The sequence below is a fragment of the Tremella mesenterica genome (assembly GCF_000271645.1).
Source record: "Tremella mesenterica DSM 1558 unplaced genomic scaffold TREMEscaffold_4, whole genome shotgun sequence".
Taxonomy (NCBI): domain Eukaryota; kingdom Fungi; phylum Basidiomycota; class Tremellomycetes; order Tremellales; family Tremellaceae; genus Tremella; species Tremella mesenterica.
Window position 1 is genome coordinate 1,855,191 of NW_006711228.1, and position 19,029 is coordinate 1,874,219.

General features: G+C 43.0%; 4 protein-coding genes across 4 annotated transcripts; 3 read left to right on the forward strand and 1 right to left on the reverse strand.

Moving 5' to 3' along the window:
- Positions 1-98: 98 nt before the first annotated feature.
- Positions 99-3,364, reverse strand: TREMEDRAFT_62034 (uncharacterized protein; the record flags this gene model as incomplete). The annotated part of the gene is made up of 5 exons (XM_007004195.1): positions 99-1,511; positions 1,761-2,002; positions 2,357-2,634; positions 2,818-2,866; positions 3,181-3,364. The coding sequence occupies 5 exons, from the start codon at positions 3,362-3,364 to the stop codon at positions 99-101; spliced, it is 2,166 nt and encodes a 721-aa protein (XP_007004257.1).
- Positions 3,365-4,277: 913 nt separating this feature from the next.
- On the forward strand, positions 4,278-5,831 carry TREMEDRAFT_29452 (uncharacterized protein; the record flags this gene model as incomplete). Its single annotated transcript, XM_007003765.1, has 5 exons — positions 4,278-4,495; positions 4,843-4,952; positions 5,175-5,465; positions 5,512-5,614; positions 5,744-5,831. 5 exons carry the CDS (start codon positions 4,278-4,280, stop codon positions 5,829-5,831), a joined length of 810 nt encoding a protein of 269 aa, XP_007003827.1.
- Positions 5,832-6,345: 514 nt separating this feature from the next.
- Positions 6,346-8,052, forward strand: TREMEDRAFT_71572 (uncharacterized protein). The gene is made up of 3 exons (XM_007004328.1): positions 6,346-6,859; positions 7,209-7,370; positions 7,525-8,052. The coding sequence occupies exons 1-3, from the start codon at positions 6,668-6,670 to the stop codon at positions 7,870-7,872; spliced, it is 702 nt and encodes a 233-aa protein (XP_007004390.1). The 5' UTR covers positions 6,346-6,667; the 3' UTR covers positions 7,873-8,052.
- A 4,442-nt stretch (positions 8,053-12,494) lies between these two features.
- TREMEDRAFT_62037 (uncharacterized protein) lies at positions 12,495-16,109 on the forward strand (the record flags this gene model as incomplete). Its single annotated transcript, XM_007004196.1, has 10 exons — positions 12,495-12,657; positions 12,872-12,967; positions 13,226-13,593; positions 13,848-14,117; positions 14,323-14,337; positions 14,384-14,540; positions 14,652-14,697; positions 14,878-15,008; positions 15,437-15,738; positions 15,825-16,109. The coding sequence occupies 10 exons, from the start codon at positions 12,495-12,497 to the stop codon at positions 16,107-16,109; spliced, it is 1,833 nt and encodes a 610-aa protein (XP_007004258.1).
- Between the last annotated feature and the right edge of the window lie 2,920 nt (positions 16,110-19,029).

Genomic DNA, 19,029 nt, shown 5'->3' on the forward strand with positions numbered 1-19,029 from the left:
GAAAAGTTTTTGAATCAAGTTCGTTTCTTTTTGTAAGAGTGGGAGTAGGATGGGACATAGTAAATCAGGTGGGAGAGGTATGTAACTTATTTCTATTTCTACTTTTTCTTCCTCTCCCTTTCCTCTCCCTCTTCCTTTTTCTTTTCCTTTTCCTTTTCCCTTTCCTTTTCCTTTTCCTCATCTCTTTCCCTTTTATCTCTTTCCATGATCATTCTTACTTGTTTGTCATTGATACCGCTAATCATGTATGGTAGAGGAGATGTATGATTTGAATATTTCGATTGAAAGTCGTATTCTTTCAAATAAGTTTTGTCTTTAATCTCAATGGAAGGATCAGAGGGGTAAGTTGGATTTTGATCTTGTTTTTGTTTCCTGGTTAATTGGACATGTACTAAACCACCTTCTTCAGAAATTCGTCTCAATACAAACCTCACTAATCTCTCCATCTTTCTTCTTTTCTTCTCTCCTGATAATTTGTATGCACGAGGAGATATCGTTAGATCTGCTTGAGAAGCGATACCTTCCGTTATACGTTTTCGACGGGCTCGTTCGGTTCGTTTGGATTCTGCGTCAACTACCAATCCGGCGAGTTGGTTCAAATGAGGGATGGAGAGTATGGAGGGGATGGTGAAGGTTTCTAGACTTGGTTCTTGGTATGAAAATTCTTGTTTTTCATGACTATGACGTTGAGCTTGGGCTTGATAGAGATTGTGGGGTTGGGATTGGTCTTGATTAAGATCGTAAGGTTGAGATTGGTTCTGAGGAAGATTGTGAGGTCGACTGTTGTTTTGATGGTGATTGTGAGGTCGACTTTTGTTCTGATGAAGATTCCACGGTTGCATCGGGATTGAGGAATGTTGATACGATTGTGAGGGATATGCAAATGGTGTAAACAGATCAACATCTATTTTAGATTCTTGAAACGGTTCGGAGTGATGTAAGTGGAACGACTCGATATGTGGACGAGTCAAAGAAAGAGTTTGTTGGTGATGATGAGGCTGATAGGGTCGAAAAGATTTCAAAGAGTGTGAATGCTCCTCGGGAGTTGCTTTCGCTTGAGAAATGAAAGATTTCTCCATCAGACGTTCAGCTTTCGAACGAAAGTATTTAGCTTGAGTAGGTGTGGCAGAAGGTGATATATTATCTTTTGTGCTATCCCCAAACACCTCTGATAGGTCTTTACCAACATGATCAGATCCAACTGACCACGTTGAAGTATCATCAGAATAAGTCGAGGGTTGTTTGAAAAGAGAATTTGAAGCGGTCGTACTCTGTCGAGGAGTGATGAAGGAGGGTGGAAATGATGAATCGAAAGTAGGCTGGTATATCGAGGTTTGATCTTTGGTCGATATTGCATATTCGGGAAATAGATCACATAGGGCGAGATGGAGTTGATTAGGTGACATTGATCTGATAGTGGATAAAGTTGTTTGGGTCATATGGTCTAGGAGGTAATGACGGAATGTGTGGTCGGTAAGTTGAGAAGAACGGAGTTTGGATGGGTCACGTAACTGCCAAAGTCACTTAATGGACAAGTGATGAGAAAATTCACGTAGTCCATGATGTCCAGCGGCAGGAGAGGACGGTGGTGAAGGATTGGCTGGCAGAGGGAGTGAGAGGGCAGTGGTGAGGATCAAGGATTATGGTCAAATTTGGAACTTGAGACAAAAGAGGTAGAAAACCATTCATGCGCAAGAGTGAAATTGGAGAGTAACACTGAGAACTAGAAGGGGAGGGAAGGAGGGAATACGATGACTCACAGGAACAGGACCTTCATCATATTCCACTTCACTCCCAATTTCACTAGAAGGTGCTAACGAATCTGAATACATGACCGATCTGACCGATTTTGCCGGACTAGGTAATTTCCTTTGACGTAATGGCGAACTCGCCCTAGAGAGAGTAGGAGCAGGGGGCATGATGAATGGCTGAGAGTATAATGTACGGTGAAGTTGATTGACTTGTGTTACGTGTAGGAATTGTTCGTCTGGATCTACTCTTGCTAATTTGTCAATTCTGATTTCTGATCATTTACCCCCCCTCCCCGATTCTCTTAGTATACGACCTCACACTTTGACCCCTCCTACTTGTCTCTTGATGACTGTTCGCATTCCACAGCCAAGATATAAACTTTTGGTAGATATCTATCAGATGTTCATTCTTGAAGAAACCAGCCAATGCTATAAATTTGAGTAGACGGAAGAGAAGATCAGAGTAAAAGTAGGGCAGTTTGAACGAGAAATACACAGAACAAACAGTCATGAAAAACCAAAGACAGGGATGGCTGGAATGAATATGGAACGAGGGATGGGCGGAGGGGTCTCTAGAGGGGTGGAAGTGAGATACGATTACTCACTTATACTTCCACCACCTCCATCTTCAACAACGACTTGTCTAACCCATTCCCCCGCTCCATTCCTTCGTCTTTGCCACTCATCAACTTTCCCCACAACCCTCACTACATCACCCACTCGAATATCTTTCTTTTCGTACATTTTCACAGGGGGGCGTTGCGATAAATTCATCTTTGTAGTGTTTTCGAGAGTTTGAGCACGTCGAAGAGCTTTACGTTCTTTTGCGGATGGGAAATGTACGGTCTCGTTTGTACAGGAAGAAAGCTGAGTCGTCGAGGCACTGCCAGTTCCATTTATATTCGAAATAAGATGATTACCTGAGATTGTACCAGATTGATTATTGGTATTCGATTGTATGGTAATGAGAGAGAGTCGTATAAGGATAGGAAGAACATATTGACCATCACCATCATCCAAGTAAATAGTTAGATTACTTTCACGTGTATCGATTCCAATTACTAACCCTACCAAGTTGACCATACGACAAGGAAAATGATCGAGTAGGAATGTATCTGTAAATCAATGATTATTTCACTTTTCTTCTATACTTCATACAAAATTCTTCAACAATTCCTTCCTTTCTCAATTAACGTCCTTGAGATAAACGTTTTGGTTATAGTATGCCGAAGAAATTGATCCTACGTACCAATCCCAATAGTCACACCTTCTACGATGATGTCAAATAGAAGAGATAGATGAGAGTCATAAGACCACATTTAAGATCTTGTAATATGATAAAGACATGTTATGAAAGTGATAGTGGTAAACAGGAGGAGAAATCTTTACAAAGTCGATGATGAAAGTAAAGTCGAAAGTCAGAACTCACCTCGAGAACCATAACTCGTCCCTGTCGTATTTGGTAAAATCAAACTCGACATTTGATAAATATCACTGATGAAACATTTAGCGATAGCTTGTGGTCTGAGTACCCATGATTGGATTGTTGTCCAAGAAGGTAGGTTTTGTATTGGATCTTCTTTTCCCAATGTCGAAGTGTCTGGGTCGGACATGTTTCTTTCGTCTCATAAGGTCTCTGATAGCTTGGTTTTCAGGGACTCTGGTGTCATCTGGTGGGAAACGTCATGGTGTTGTTTTGCTGAATTGGGCTGATAGTTGATATTGAGGAGATAGATAGAGTTGGAGGATGTAAGAGTGAAGGTAGGAAGATGAGGTTGCTGATAGGAAGAGGGAAAGTTGTTGTCGTTGTTGGTAAAGTCCGATCAACTTTTTCCTTCTTTTCCCTTCACGTCATCTTTTCTCCTTCAAAATCTTCAAAATCTTGGTCTTTAAATGACTTCACGGATCACGGTGTTATAAGCAAAACTCTCTCACCTTTTCTGAAACATTACATCGTCGAACTGTCGAACTGTCGCCTTTGGGATTCTGAGGGTGGGATATCAAAGTGACGTATGACGTATATTACGGACTGAAGGACTGCAAGAGGGGCGTAAGATATCTCTCAGTCATCCATGGTACATGGTACTTCTCCACTACTCGTGATAAGTACTACCAGACGTTTCTTCAATCAACACAATGTCCCGACTTGGGTCATCCACTGGGATCACAAGAGCTTTCAATAAGACCACCACCACCTTGGATATGTCCAGATCTACCTCAATTATCACTTTACCAACAAATAAAAACCTTCCACATATCCCTTCACCTCTTAGTAAAAACATCTACACGATCACTTCCACAAGAACACTACCAGTTATCTCACCAAGAATCATCCATACAATTCCCAACAATGGAACACCACCGAGGGACACTTATGAAACATTATTGTCACGGGGATCATATCGACCATTCTTGAAAGAAGTAAATCAACCTGGACCAACAAAACCAAACCAGTCACATCAACCTCATCGAACATTATCACAATTCTCACTTCGACCGATTCATAACCTCACCAAAAAGTCATTTATGAAAAATATACAAAGACAATCATCAACATTAACAAAACCTACCACTCTCCGATCTCAATTATACAAACCAACGACTATACTATTACTTTTCGTTCCACTACTCACTGGTGCTTTGGGGGTTTGGCAATTGAAAAGATTGAAATGGAAATTGGAATTGATTGATGAAGTAGAGAAGAATATGAGTAAAGAAGCTTTGATTTTACCTAGTAATATCAAGTGAGTCTGATTTTCCCCGCTTTTCCTTATCTTCTCGTCATTCCCTCTTTCCTCAGTTAATTTAGCTATCATGAACGACTTGCTCAATCTTTATTTTTGTTGTGATTTGATATACTTTAGTACTTACGGAGATCTTGTGGGTTGTTATGTTATCGTCCATGCTATATCGTGGATATATGAGGGGTTTATCAAGGAGATATCTTTCTCATTTGGACAAGACTGAGCATTTCGAGCAATGTCGCTTCTCCTTCCTCGTGTTAAAAATGGTCTGTGTTTTGGGTTTGGGCTCAGATGATTCTTTGTGTTCATCGTATGACATGCTGAAAAGATAAAAGACTGATAAACAGTCTAGACGCCTTACCTGATTTCACATACCGTCGTGTTCTAGTAAAAGGTACTTTCACAGGTCCTCCTATCCTCTTAGGACCTCAAGTTCATCCCGGTGTTCCAGGAGGAAGTCATGGATGGAATTTGATCTTACCACTTCGAAGAGCTTCTCCAATTGAAGATAAATCCTCTTCTTTCTCTTCCCTTCGCTCCTTCTCTTCCCTCTTTTCTTCTTTCTCATCTACCAACAAATCCAATATCTCCTCCAGTAAACCCAACATCTCATCAGAAGTACCAAATATAAACCCTCAATCCTCTTCTTCGTCCATGAGAGACGATGTTGACAACGGAGAATCTCAAAGAAGAAGAACGGACGATTGGTCAGGCCCAACAACCATCCTAGTCAATAGAGGATTCATAACTAACGATCTTGCTGATAAGATAAGATCTGGTTTTCCTCCTCCGGGAATGGGACAAGAAGTCATTTTAGAAGGTATCTTATCTAAAGGAGGAGAAAAAAGTTGGAGTCCTGATAATAGGAAAGAAAAGAATGAATGGTATTGGAAAGATCTAAAAGGGATGGTGGAATTTTGTGGAGGGGAGAAGATTGGTTTACAACCTGTTTTAGTTGATGCTATTGATGGTATGTTCTCTTCTCCCTTGGTGCTTGTAAGGTGACTCACGATCAGATGAAACTATACCAGCTTCATTCTTGATGCAACAAGGTATTCCTGTGGGTAAACCACCGATAGTGGAATTGAGGAATCAACATGCTAGTTATGCAGCGACATGGTGAGTTTTATCCTTTTCTCATTTCCCCTATTCACTTATTCAATGCCAATATCCTTGATTCTGCTCACCGGTTAGGTTCTTTGACCATTGATTGAGATTGTGACGTGTGAAGTGACGCTAAACCCCAAGGTTCTCATTGAGCGCAGCGACGACGGTAATGTTGGGATTGATGTTACGTCGTGGAACTAGAAGTCCGGTTCGACGACGAGACTTTTGATGTCGAGCAATCTATTCATATGAAAAGCCAAGTTGTAGCAAGTAGCAAGGATGATTCTAGTAGAGAAGTAACATGCACAACTCTTCTTTGTCATGACTCAACACGCCATGTCATATGGCATCCCCATGAGCAATAGATTCGTACAAGTAACTTATACACAGTGGTCCATGGTCCATGATCCACTGGCCACTGGGACGCGACTGATTTTCCCACGCGTCACTCGTGTTTCTCATGGCCAAGAACGTGCAGCATGCAGCAAAGTAACTTACATGTCTCACTCTCAAATGTCTCGTCTCGCTCTGTTTCATTCATGCTTATCTGTACCTTTGAGCAGGGCTAGCAAGAGAAGGTCAAGTATGGTAGCATGTAGCACAGCAAACGAATGCATTGGATGTAGAGTACTCGTATGATACATATGCGGGTGTATGATGCGGTAATGACGGAAGTAGGTGTGTCAAGGCGGTCTGTGCGTAATCCCCCCAAAGGAGAATGTTGTATTTCCTTCCCTTCTTCCCCCTTCTTCCCCCCCTTCTCTGTCTTACATTTCACAACTCAAACATCCTATCATATCCTTATCCTTACCTTACCTCCCTTGTCTCTTTCACTACATCCATATCATCTCATACAACCACACTCATTTCACACTTGACACTTGACACTTGCTACTTGTCACTTGACATTTGGTACTTGACATCCGCTTGGATCTCTTTTCGCTTGACGCTTTGTTACTTTTAATCATTTTCTTCACCTAACACTTTTCACTCCTTCTTTCGATATCTCTCACAATCATTACCTTGAATTCAGGTGAAGATCGATATCGATCTACTCCACTCAAAATGTTCACGATAACAACTATCCTTTCACTCCTCTTCTTACCCCTTCTCACCATCGCAGACCCTACCCCAACCTCACCAGATTCAACTACGGTAGTGATGGAAGGTCAAAATATCACGGCTCTTTGGACGTCGGATATGACTGGGGAATGGACGAATATGACTATTACTTTGATGACTGGTTGGAATATCGGTGTAAGTCAAAAAGCTTTTCTCGCATGTCCTTTTCACACTCGCACTACTTCCTTGCATGCCGTGGTCGACTCTTTGTCTTACCCTCCCCCTTGGACGGGTACAAGAGTCGTTTCCCATCTATCTTATTCATCGGCTGAAGATTCTGACGATATGGGGATTTGTCCTTGTCATTCGTGACTGGGAAGTTTTGTTCTTTCTGGAGTAGGATGGCAGGATCCTGTGTCTTAGTGTGCAAAGTGTCCCTGTCACCCGACGCGGCACGGACCTTTACACAGATGGATGTCTTGATTATATGAATAGACGTAGATTGGGCGAAGAAAAAGTGAGAAGAACACTCCTAATCTTATAGATGATCCCACTTCTCGACCTTGGAAAGAACATCGATGCCACAACCACCACGTCGTTCTCCGCTCTTGCACCCCAAGTGTCGCCTCACTCCGGGATTTATTTCTTGCAGTTTACCAATGCTGCTAATGTCACTGCGGCGACTTTCTGGACCACCCGTTTTACTGTGAGTCTTGTTGCATACTCCAATCACTCATCTATCGATCTGCACCATTTCCATTATTTTCCATGTCATTCATCTAAGTGAAGATCCCATTGACCAATTGATACCTCCCTCCCGAACCCACATGCCCAACTTGACAGAGCCACACTAACCCCAGATCGTCGGTGCAGATGGTCAATCAACCCCACCAACCAACTCGACCGACTTCAACGGCGGGACAGTCGAGTGGGGTACCGGAGTGCTTGTCGACGCCACCAACACGACCAACGACAACACGACCGTACCATCTACTACTCCCTCTGCGGTCCCATCCTCATCGCCTTCTCCCTCTCCCTTTGGAGGTCTCACCGCTTACAACACGGACCTCCCCATTTCATCCGCCACAGGAAGTACCACCGACTCTCCCCCCGTCCCATCGGCCAGCTCTGCCGCTTTGGCTGGTGTTCGAGTTGAAGCAGGTGGGGTGGTTGGTATGCTAGCGCTGGCGCTGGCTTTAGTGGTTTGAACTTGAACATTTATTATGACTCGGTAATTCAGAACATACGAGATTGTCAGTTGATGTCATGTGCCACATTTGCATTGTGCGTGTTCTTCCGTCGTTTTCCCACCCGACATGCAACGACTCATGCCAGCTTGCCAGTTCGCGGATGGAAGTATATTTCAAGCAAGCTATGTAGCTGTGATGCGAACTCAAAATCTGATGGACTGACTTGATCGGCTGATGATTGCACTGATGATCTACTCCACTACCTTTAACACTCGATCAAGAATTTACCAACGCTTCTGGATTGCGAACCATGCCATCCGATTATCTCGCTTCTCTCCATCAATGCTCCAACATTGCATCTTGTCAACATCCCTTCAAGCTTTCTCTTTCAAACATCAGCTTTACTCTAAAACTTCCTCCTGAACAGTTCGACGTAGAATAGTACACAGCGAAAGGCCCAACAAGGCACTCCTTGAGATTGACTGGAGCGTTTCTATCTGATCCAGCCCACCATGCTGCACCCCCTTCTCATCGCCCTAATAGCATACGCAGCGTTCGCAAGTATGGACACTATCGTACAATACCTCGAGACGAGTCAAACAATACCGATCAATTTCATCGTGGTGGTTAGGATGATCGGGACTTTGGTAGGATGCATGGTCTGGCTTTGGCTCGGGGGAATACAGGGCGGACATGTAGATGGTGGAAGTGTTATGGGGATGGGAGATGTGGACCGTATTTCGAGCGAAGATTATGTGGTGTCAAGTCGCCTGACTCGAAGTGGGTACATGGAGGTGCGGGCGGAAGAGGGTTCTGCAATGGGATCAGGTGTAGATCGAAGTCTAGTGGATGTTACTCCAGCGACTGGCGTCAGGTACAATAATTGGGCCTCGGCTGAGATGAGAGGTGTGCAGGTGCTTGGTAATGATGAAGGGAATGACGATGACTTGCCTCTGATCCAGACGAACAAAGTGGATATGCTTGAGGAAGGAGAAGGGGATGTCACGACCATCAAGACGATTTCCGCCAGACCAGAACACCAAGTAAAGGAAGGCGACAGAGGAAGTACGAGAGGAATAGGGGAAAGAGAAGGTACGACTATCAAGCCGTTTTCGATGAGACAAAATCAAGCGAATGAAAGTGACAGCGGATTTACAGGAAGAAGAGGGGAAAGAGAAGAGACGATCAACAAGACCTTCTTAGTTGAACATGAAGATCAAGCAAAGAAAGGCTATAAGGGTGTTAGAGAACACAGAGATGATGTCAGTAGAGTAACAGGAAGAAAGAGAGAAAAAATGAAGAAATGGAATTCATTTTCTACACCTTATGCACCATGGGGAAAAGGTGGGAAACAAGGGATAAGATATTTACTATGGATAAGAGGGATAATAGCTTGGATGGGTTTATGGTGTGGTTTTGAAGCTTTTGGTTATTTAGGTTTAAGTGAGGTGAGTACTTTACTGATATTGCCAACTTCTTTTCTTTTGGGTGTCTTCCCTTTAACCCTTCCTATCATATTGTCCAGGATCGAAGAAATCTTGCATTTTACTCGTCAATCTTAGGAATGAATATCTCGATCTGAAATCTCAGAGTAAGAGGCTCTTCGAACATATGATTCACTCTGAATGACATACATGAGAAATCCTACTCGTGCTGAAGGTTATTTTCTGTGAATGGGCAATATTGATGGTAAAAGGCGTTACCAATACTAGCTTTATTACCTTTCCCAACGGCTGGAATATGTTGGTTATTTTTAAAAGAAAGATTCACTTTGATTCAATGCGTTTCTTGTGGTTAGTCCCTCTTTGATATTTCTTTCACTTTCGAGGCTCACCAACTCCATTAAAACCGTCATGATGTCTTCACTCGTCGATGATCAACTGGTCCTTTCTGTCCAATGATCTTCGATACCTAGATGTCATCTTGCCTGATCCTGTGTAATCTTAGGGACTTTTGAACTCATCAGCTCCTGAAGTTGACTTTTCGCTTTGATCCATCTATGTTTACTTCCACTCCAGACACAAGAAGTCTGAACTGATAATCAGTCATCAGTATCCTCGGAGTTATCATCATAGCTCAACCGTCATTCTTATCTCCCAATCCCGCTTCTTCACTCCCTATTCCTAGTTTAGATCCACCTCTACGGTTTCCTATGCCACGACACTTCAAAGATCAACCTGTTCCAACATTCGAATCCTTCTACCACGAGGGCAAAGAACAATCCGTTGGGAATTACATTTTCCAGCAATTAAGGGATCATATCCTCCCATTGATATTCACTTCACTTCGAACGACAAACGAGACAGGTTTAGACCGTGTATCAACACTGGAGTTGGTCACGAGGACATTACCTGATCCTATCACACATGACTTGACGAATCGTGTTATCGGAATAAGTCTGATGAGCTTGTGCACTTTGGTCATTACGGGAGAAAGTGAGTTTTTGATCGTCCATCTTCACTACTACCCCTATGGCTCTCAATGTACACTCTCTCTTTGTCGAAATGGTGTCCTTCGCCTCGCAGAATCTTGTCAAGACGTTTGACGTTATTTTCCTAAATGATTCCCACCCGCGCGGGGATCTTGAATGAAAGCTCACCGTTGAAGTTTCCCCTCACTGACTTGTTGGAACTCGTGCGACAAGAAGAGTGAAGATAGATTTTGAAACATGAACGCAGGTTGAATGGATTACTGCTGACGACCAGTCTTCTTTACTCGACTCATAGGTAGACGTGCTACGGCCGTACAAATTCTGACAATGTTTGCTGCTTCCAGTGTAGTCTTGAGTTCATTGTGAGTTTGGTTTGGAATAATCATTTCTTCATCCCCAAGCATCTTCCACCAAGGACGAGTCATCTCTCGAAGTTTAACGTGAACATCTTGAGAATATACATAGGAGACAGTCTCCAGTGTCTCAACTTTCGGCTTTCTAACTACAATTGAAGTAAGCTGAAGATTAGAATGTTGATCATTTCTCGAGAAAAGATTGTGATGCCTTCTAGTTTCATCAATTGGATAGCTCTTTTCGCTGTCATCGTAAGTCTTCTTGCGTCCATCATCTTTTCCCTTACCACTATCACTTCTTCCTCCTCCTCCTCTTCCCCCTCCTCCTCCTCCTCCTCCTCCTCATCCTCCTCCATGGTCACATGTCTCTTAATGTGTATTCGTCGTATTACCTGCTGTCAGAAGTACATTTTACTATTACAATGAAAGGTCCAAAGGGGAAAATGAGAGTTACAAACAAAAAGCTGATCTCATAGCCTCTAGGTGGAGGAGCTCAAATATGTTTGACCCACGCTACACAACATTCCACAGGGGGACAAGTAGGGATGATGTCTTATTCTTCTGTCGTATTTGGAGTTTTATCACAATGGGGGATGTATAGATCCGTCCCTGATTGGCCGGCGTTTGTGGGGATGAGTATCATCGTTATTTCTGGGTTAGTAGCTGTGGTGAGTTCCTTCATCAAACTTTCCCCAGTGTCCTCTCTTCCTTCTAGTTTGAGACCTTGTTCTTGATACACACTTTCACAGGACATCTCTGTTGGTGACTGAGCTATTCAATTCACTGCTCTTCACATGTAGGACAGTTTTTTTCAGTTTCACAGGACATCTCTGCTGGTGACTAATTACACAATTCCCCTAATGGCTCTTCACATGTAGAATAGTTCTTTCAGTTTCACAGGACATCTCTGTTGGTGACTAATTACGCAATTCCCCCATTGTCTCTTCACATGTAAAATAGTTCTCTCAAACATGGATCGCTGATGAGAAACAGAAGTACGGTTCTCCCGAAACAACATCATCCGACCCAAACGAAGAATCAGAAATTCCTTTACTCCCTTCTCACACTGTAACCTCGGAAGTTTGATCCGAGTTAATATACAAGAGAGACTTCCTAAATCGACCATCTCTTTTTATCACTCTGGCACATTCATACCATCACCCCTGAAGCTTTTTCCCGCTATCTACTCAGGAAATCTCGCTCCATACCCGTCAAACCACTTAACCCCTCGTATACATTCAAATATCAGAACGGTCCCGTTCTGCGTGATTATCCTTTGACAACAGACATTTATATTTCTCACGTCTGTTTGCCCCTTCTGGACGTATCACTCTTTGAATATCAAACCTTTCATCATCTTCTCTTTTCATGTATGTACTGATCAAAAGTAGTGTTTGAGATTTATAATGCTTTCAATATCTCCTTTCAATGGGTGAAGTTTGAAACATGTCTGCAAGAGACTTCAAGTCTTTCTTATTTATAAACACTCTCATCGCTTATTTTCTTACTTCTTCATCAAATCTTATTCAACTATCACTATCAGTCACTTACTCACTTACATACTTACACACTTTCATATAATCCACCAACCGCCTACACAACTCATCTTATCTGACATACATACGTACTCTACCTGAAAGACTTCTTTCACATTTGGAAGTACATCAACGTTGACATCTAATCCGTGAGACTTAGTCATACAATCACCACTCACCTAATTGACAATCAACACTTTTAGTTTCATTGTAACCGACCAAAGTCACAGTACGTTACTGATCAACTATCGACTCATCTGAACCATTGATATCCGAATCACTTGATCGAATCTTGAGGTACACAAAGGAGGTTCGATAAGGATGCAAAAACAAACCGAAACCAGAGAAATTATTTACTTGAACGATCGTCGTTATCCCGCACCAAAGATACTCCTACCAAAACCTCGTGAAGGTCTTCCGACTCAAGAAGAATTAGATGCTGAACCGAAGATTTGGACATGGGGAGAATTGAAAGCTTTTATATGTCAGTATTATTCTCATCCCATTTGTCATCTTTCTTTTCCCATCTATCTCCGATTCTTCATGTATCTCTATTTCCAGACCGGCCCGTAGTCCTTTTCTGGAGTACCTTCATTCTGCCATTCCGAGATTCCTCGAAAGGCTGTACTTGTAAAGTCAGAGGGAACGTAAGAAAGGGAGTAAGGGGATGAGTGATTGAAATTGAAATTGAAATTCAGATTTTAGACCTTTGGAACCTCTTGGTCGAAGTGCAGCTCTACAGAAGAGGTATAAATTATGGGTTGAAGGTGTCAAACAAGATTTCGGTACTGTAGGTGAGTTTTTCGGCAAATCCTCTCTCTTTCTTCTCTTATCATTTGAATTCCGATTGAACAGTTGAACAACTCACCTGAGTCTTCCCCAAGCTTTCTTCCACTGGGCTGATAACCTTCAATCATCTTCGTTCATCATCCGTCACACTTCCTTGATAACTCCTCCACATATATATATCTTGACGATTTTGACACAGAACATCTGGAACAATATAAAGGCCCACTTTGATTTCATATAAGAGAAACACTGATTTAGTACAGAAAATTATCTCATGGATCAACTTCCATGGAACACCCTCGCCCCTTCTCTCATCCCTCCAAACTCACCCCAAATCCCACTGATCGACCAACCGAGTTCTCCCAAATCTCCATTTTCAGTCGGTTCCACTAACTTGAATCTCACTTCACCTAATGAAACACCTCCGCTTAGTCCTCTCGGCTCATCAGAATCAGAACCATCGTCCCCTTCGACGGCTCCTTCTTCCATCATGTCTATGCAGGAAGATGAAGATTTATATCTTCGTTGGGACCCGACGAAAGGGTTGGACGAAACTAAGTTTGTGGTGAAATTTAATGATTGGCCTTATTCTCTTCCTCATGGTGTTCGACATTACGTGGTTTGGTCCAAGGTGAGTTTGACTTCTTTTCTTTTCTCTTCATCAAACCATCTGATCTTCCCAATTCCTTCAAGTCAATACAGAAGTCATCCTTCTCCTATCATGATCCCCAGTCTTCAACCTCTATCTCGTTGGGTTTATTGAATCGAAATGAAGACTGTTGAGATGCTGCATGTGTTCATCAACTTTTTACTGAGTTTGAAATAAAGCTGTAGAGTTTATGATTGCCGGGACAGAGAGAAAAGAGATTGAGAGCTGATTTGAAGGTACCCATAGCTCATCCTGAATTAGTAAATAACGATCCTGAACAATGGTCCGTCATTCAAGAACGTGGTTTAACAGGTATGACAGGAGTTCTTCCTCTTCCCGAAGGTACTAAACCTGGAGATCCTGAAATCCCTTCGGAGATACTTGAACCAAGAGCCGGAGATGATGTGAAGCGTTGGGCTGGGGTTCAATTCGAATCTCTTGGTGGACATGAAGTAGGGAGGATGGTACGTTCTTTATGGGATGAAAGAGGTTGGGAATGTTTATGGGTGAGTAATGGTCTCTTCCATTTTCAAAAACATCTACGAGAAGTTCCTTGAACCTATTCTTCTGTGGCCTTGATGGTAGAATATGATTGTATCCCTTATCAACCCTCCGGGCGGAAGTCGGAAGGGTGATGATGGGTAAGACAATGCACGTCTTAGGTCTTCGATTTGTGTGATTGGTTGATATGGAGTTTTGACTGATGAACAGTTGTTAAATCCTATTGTAAGTCAAGACGGAATAAAAGGATTGTAAGTGTACTGATGATTAGCGAAATCAAAGTGTTCGTGGATTATCTCATTTCCACGTCTTGGCAAGACGCAAGATGCCAGGAGAGATAGACGTGGCAGAACGTATTTTTGTCCCTCAGACTTCTTATCCGGACGGTGAGGAGGGCGGAAGGGAGGTGGGTATATTTGAAGAGAGGGGTTAGTGTCAGAGATGAGGGATGAAAGAAGGGATTATCCTGATGGAGGCGGGAGAATAACTGTAAGGACCAGACGTCGGAATAGTCTGCGTCAATGAGCTGTGACAATGAGGCCTTGTAGGGAACAAACCTAGTGATGTAGTGTATCGAAGAGATCTGTAAGTTTGATGAGATGTATGTCAAATGATATAACTAGGAAAACACAAAATACATTTGATAAGACATTGCTGAGAAAAGACTACGTCTATATACCAAAAGCGCGCGGGATGATACCGATGAAGAGCATGCGTAGTTTGAAATAAAGTTGAGGTAGAATAGCAGAGGAAGAGCGATGATAGTTACCGAGACGGAGATGTAAAAAAGGGTAGAGGTGTCAAAGGATTGGTACCAGGCGTAGTACCAAACGGAGTAAGCCCGGACGCGGGAATGGAGACGGGGACGGGAATAGAAGATGGAGTACGACTACCAGGTAAGGTAGTGATCGCGTGATCACGACAATAACCCCTTCCCTCCCCCGTCCCGTAACGAAGGGGGAAAGGGAAGGGAGGAAGGATCATTGCCTTGGGGTAGTCCGTGTTAGGAAATTGTTAGGGGTTGATGGATACATGACTTTGTAAGTATGCACAAATCTCTTCTGATGGAAGATCAAAACCTGCATGACAATGGATGTGGAAGTGGGAATTTGGAGGTTTCACGCTCCTTTCGAAATCGTGACTTCTCACGACGGAAAGTCCGATTGTCAAATCTGACTATAAGTTGGGGTATAGATAGGTTTCTAAAACATATCTTAAATTCTATCAATCCCATCATCACGCCGAATGCTTTTTTCGTCCTCAGTGTCTTCTTTATCCCCACTGTCAACCACCGAGGACAAAGATAACAACGAGAATGGGTCAGAGACATCAGATGTCATATGGTCCTCTACCGCTCGTCTGGGTTTGTTGCTGTCTAAACGTCCATGTTTCTCATGTCGGAATGGAGCCAGTACTCTGATTCTACCTTCACGTGAAGAACCAACGGCTCGGTTCTATGAACTGGTGTGGACATTGCATAAACTGAAACAGGAACAAGACAAGCTTCTAAAGAGCTCAAAGTCAAATCCAAGCCAACTCATAGAATTTTGGGATGTTGGGAACCGTATGAAAGATGTGACTGAGCTTGCAAGTCAACAAGGTTTTTTGATAATTTGTAATCGTTGTGTGAGTGACAGGCAGATAAAATCACATTGATTTGTATAGTATCACTTATACTAATTTCACAGAAGGACAGACTTGCCACATTGAAGGTTATATCAAGCAGCTTCAGCCATTGTAAGGCAGCTGTTGAGCAATTACATTCTGGAAAAGCTGCAAGATTGTCACAAAAGAGAACGTCAGATAAGAGAAGGTATTGGAATTCAAGGAATTCTAAGACATCCATTAAGACTTATTCAGGGAATTCTGTCTTGCCACCAGAATTAAATATGTCTGAAGCCGTCCGTGAGGAAGATACAGCTGGGAAGTGTGAAGATGACTACAGAACAGACACTACATATGTCTTCTTACAGGAGTCCGGACGCCATGACAATTGAGACTTTTGGAACCAAGAAGGTATGGTAAGTAAGTGCAATCTTTGTTAGTGACTGTTTACCCCTATGGAGAAGATGATGCTACAAGGAAGATATGAATGCATGTGCATTTACATACCTATATATGTACTACTTACCATATACAGTAGTACTCCCTTGTAACAAGAAAGAAGCTAAAGAAGAAAGTATGGACACTCATAGAGCATTTCAACAGTGAAGGGCGGAAGAGCAGACAGGACGGGAGAGATTAAATCTGTTTCATGATCAAGTAGTTGAGCAATCAATCATACAGAATTGTGTGTTGACAGAGCGCAAGCAGCGGCATAGGAGAACAAAGACCAGGGGACTACGAGTACTGTATCATGACCGGCTAGCGGACCCGCAAATCTAAACTATCTAAGAGGCGCAATATCAACTATGCTTAGAGGAATTGATCTTGCGATAACTACTGATCTGGACAGGATCAGACCCAGTTACGCTAGTTATTCTCTGTGTTGCGTTATATATAACAGAAGCATGAGATAGGACTTGTTTTGCCTTTCTCAGAGGGGAGTGGGATAGGAAAGCAATGGGAAAAGTAAGTTGAAGGGAGAGTGTGAATAAGAAGCCATGGTATGAAAGGTGCGCAATCATCTGGGATTACGTGATAGACTTGACCATGATTCTCAATTCTGTGCAGCACTATCTTCCCAGGTATTCAGAATTGATATCTCAATTCTTATCCTCTACTTCACATTTGACTTAGACATAATCACATCATATCCAGAATTAGAGCAAAGGATAACAACAATATTTAACCCACATTTTTGAGAGGTCTCATGTCAGACATCTACGTCGATTCACTACTGCCGAGTAATACATCTGCTTGTTTTGGATACAGAGGAGGCCGGCCATGTATGAACTCTGGTGTCTCCCTGCTGTCCACCACAAAGAACATGTCTTATTGGTTCTGGCAGCTTGTGGGAGGACCAACCTCTGGAATCACAGGTATCAGAAATGAATTGAAAGATCTTTCAAGATCCTCAAACATGGGCCCGGTGAGCATGGATAAACAAGTCGAACTCGAAAAAGATCGGCGGTTCCTGATTAATCTTGCTACCAATGAAGGCGCTATGATTCTCTGTTCTGAATGTGTGAGTAATTCACCAGAAACAAATGAGAGATGTACAGTACTAACACCCGTAGGGTCCTGCTGATCATCGGAAGTCTCTCGATGGAGCGATTCTCGATTACCCAGCGTGTAAACCACTGGTTGATTTGCTCACAAAGGGAAAACCGGCCTCAACTCAATCAAGTTGTAGACTGTCAAGTACATGCAGTTCTGCAAGAGAAGAAGTGAATGATGCAAGTTCAGGAATAGAGGATTCTGATTTGCGCAGATCGGAAGAACACAGAGACGACTTGTTGAGAGAACTATCTACCATGAACCTGTTTCCAGCCGGGAGTCTCAAAGATCACGGAACCTCTCAATGTCGAAGTGAGGTTTAAGATGGATTTGGGAGCTATTGCACCGGTGTTTCTGATAGTTTGAGTGTCAAGTGCCGGGATGGTAGAGGTTCAGTCACGATGAGGTTCTTAAGGGAGCCCTAAGGCGTTGAAGAATGAATGAGAGTGAAGTTTACATGTTCTTTTGCCCATTCATTCCGCTCTGAGAGACATGATCTACCAAGAGATTGTAACAGATAGTACTGCAATCCAATCATGGTTCTAGCATGATCCATAAACACATACACAAGAGCATTGGGGGGGCGGAGGTCGATTGTAAGCTTGTAAGGACCAGACGTCGGAATAATCTGCGTCGATGAGCTGTGACAATGAGGCCTTGTAGGGAACAAACCTAGTGATGTAGTGTTTTGAGGAGATCTGTAAGATCGATGAGATGTATTGTCACGAACTACGTCGTGACACCTCCATTATCCCACCAACAATGACCCTCCTTTGACCATCAAAACCCCCATCACGGCTTAACCTTTTTACTCTACACGTAACCCAGGACATCTGAGACCAAGTACGGCGAAGTTAGACGAAGTTAGGCTACGTAGGGACAATGGGAGCAGAAGTACGGCGAAGTTAGACGGAGTTAGGCTAAATAGGGACAATGGGAACAGAAGTACGGCGACGTTAGGCGGAGTTAGTCGGAGGAGGAAGAGGATAGCCGGGGCTCGGGGAAGTTGGACGAAGTGCGTCGAAGTACGCCAAAGCGCAAGAGGGTTGGATGAACGTCTAGGAGGAATAAACAATATTAGCTGAGAAGATCGCTGAAGTTCTTCAGCGATCCTTGATTGTTGTCAGTAGTGAAAGATATATAGAGATAGCTATTTACAAATCGAGATACATAGCCATCAGTAGAACAAAACCCCAGTTAGAGTAACTACGCCGAAGTACGCCGTAGTTACACCCCTTTCGACGTCTGCGCCCTCCCGGTTGGGTGAGACATCGATTTAGAAGGATCAAGTTACCCGAGGTTCGTCGACCGTCGGTCTATTAGGAGGTAGTTGTACGACGGGCGTGACATGTATGTCAAATGATATAACTAGGAAAACACAAAATACATTCGACAAGACATTGCTGAGAAAAGACTACGTCTATATACTGAAAGCATGCGGGATGATACCGATGAAGAGCATGCATAGTTTGTAATAATGTTGAGGTAGAATAGCAGAGGAAGAGTGATGATAGTTACCAAGACGGAGATGTAAAAAAGGGTAGAGGTGTCGAAGGATTGGTACCAGGCGTAGTAGCAAACCGAGTAAGCCCGGACGGCGGAATGGAGACGGGGACGGGAATAGAAAATGGAGTACGACTACCAGGTAAGGTACCCGTGATATTGCGTGATCCTGACAAAGCTCCGATCTCAGTGTACGAAGGAGGTGTATCTTTTGTAGGCCGTGCGTAAGGAGTGTCATATGACCCATAAACTCAG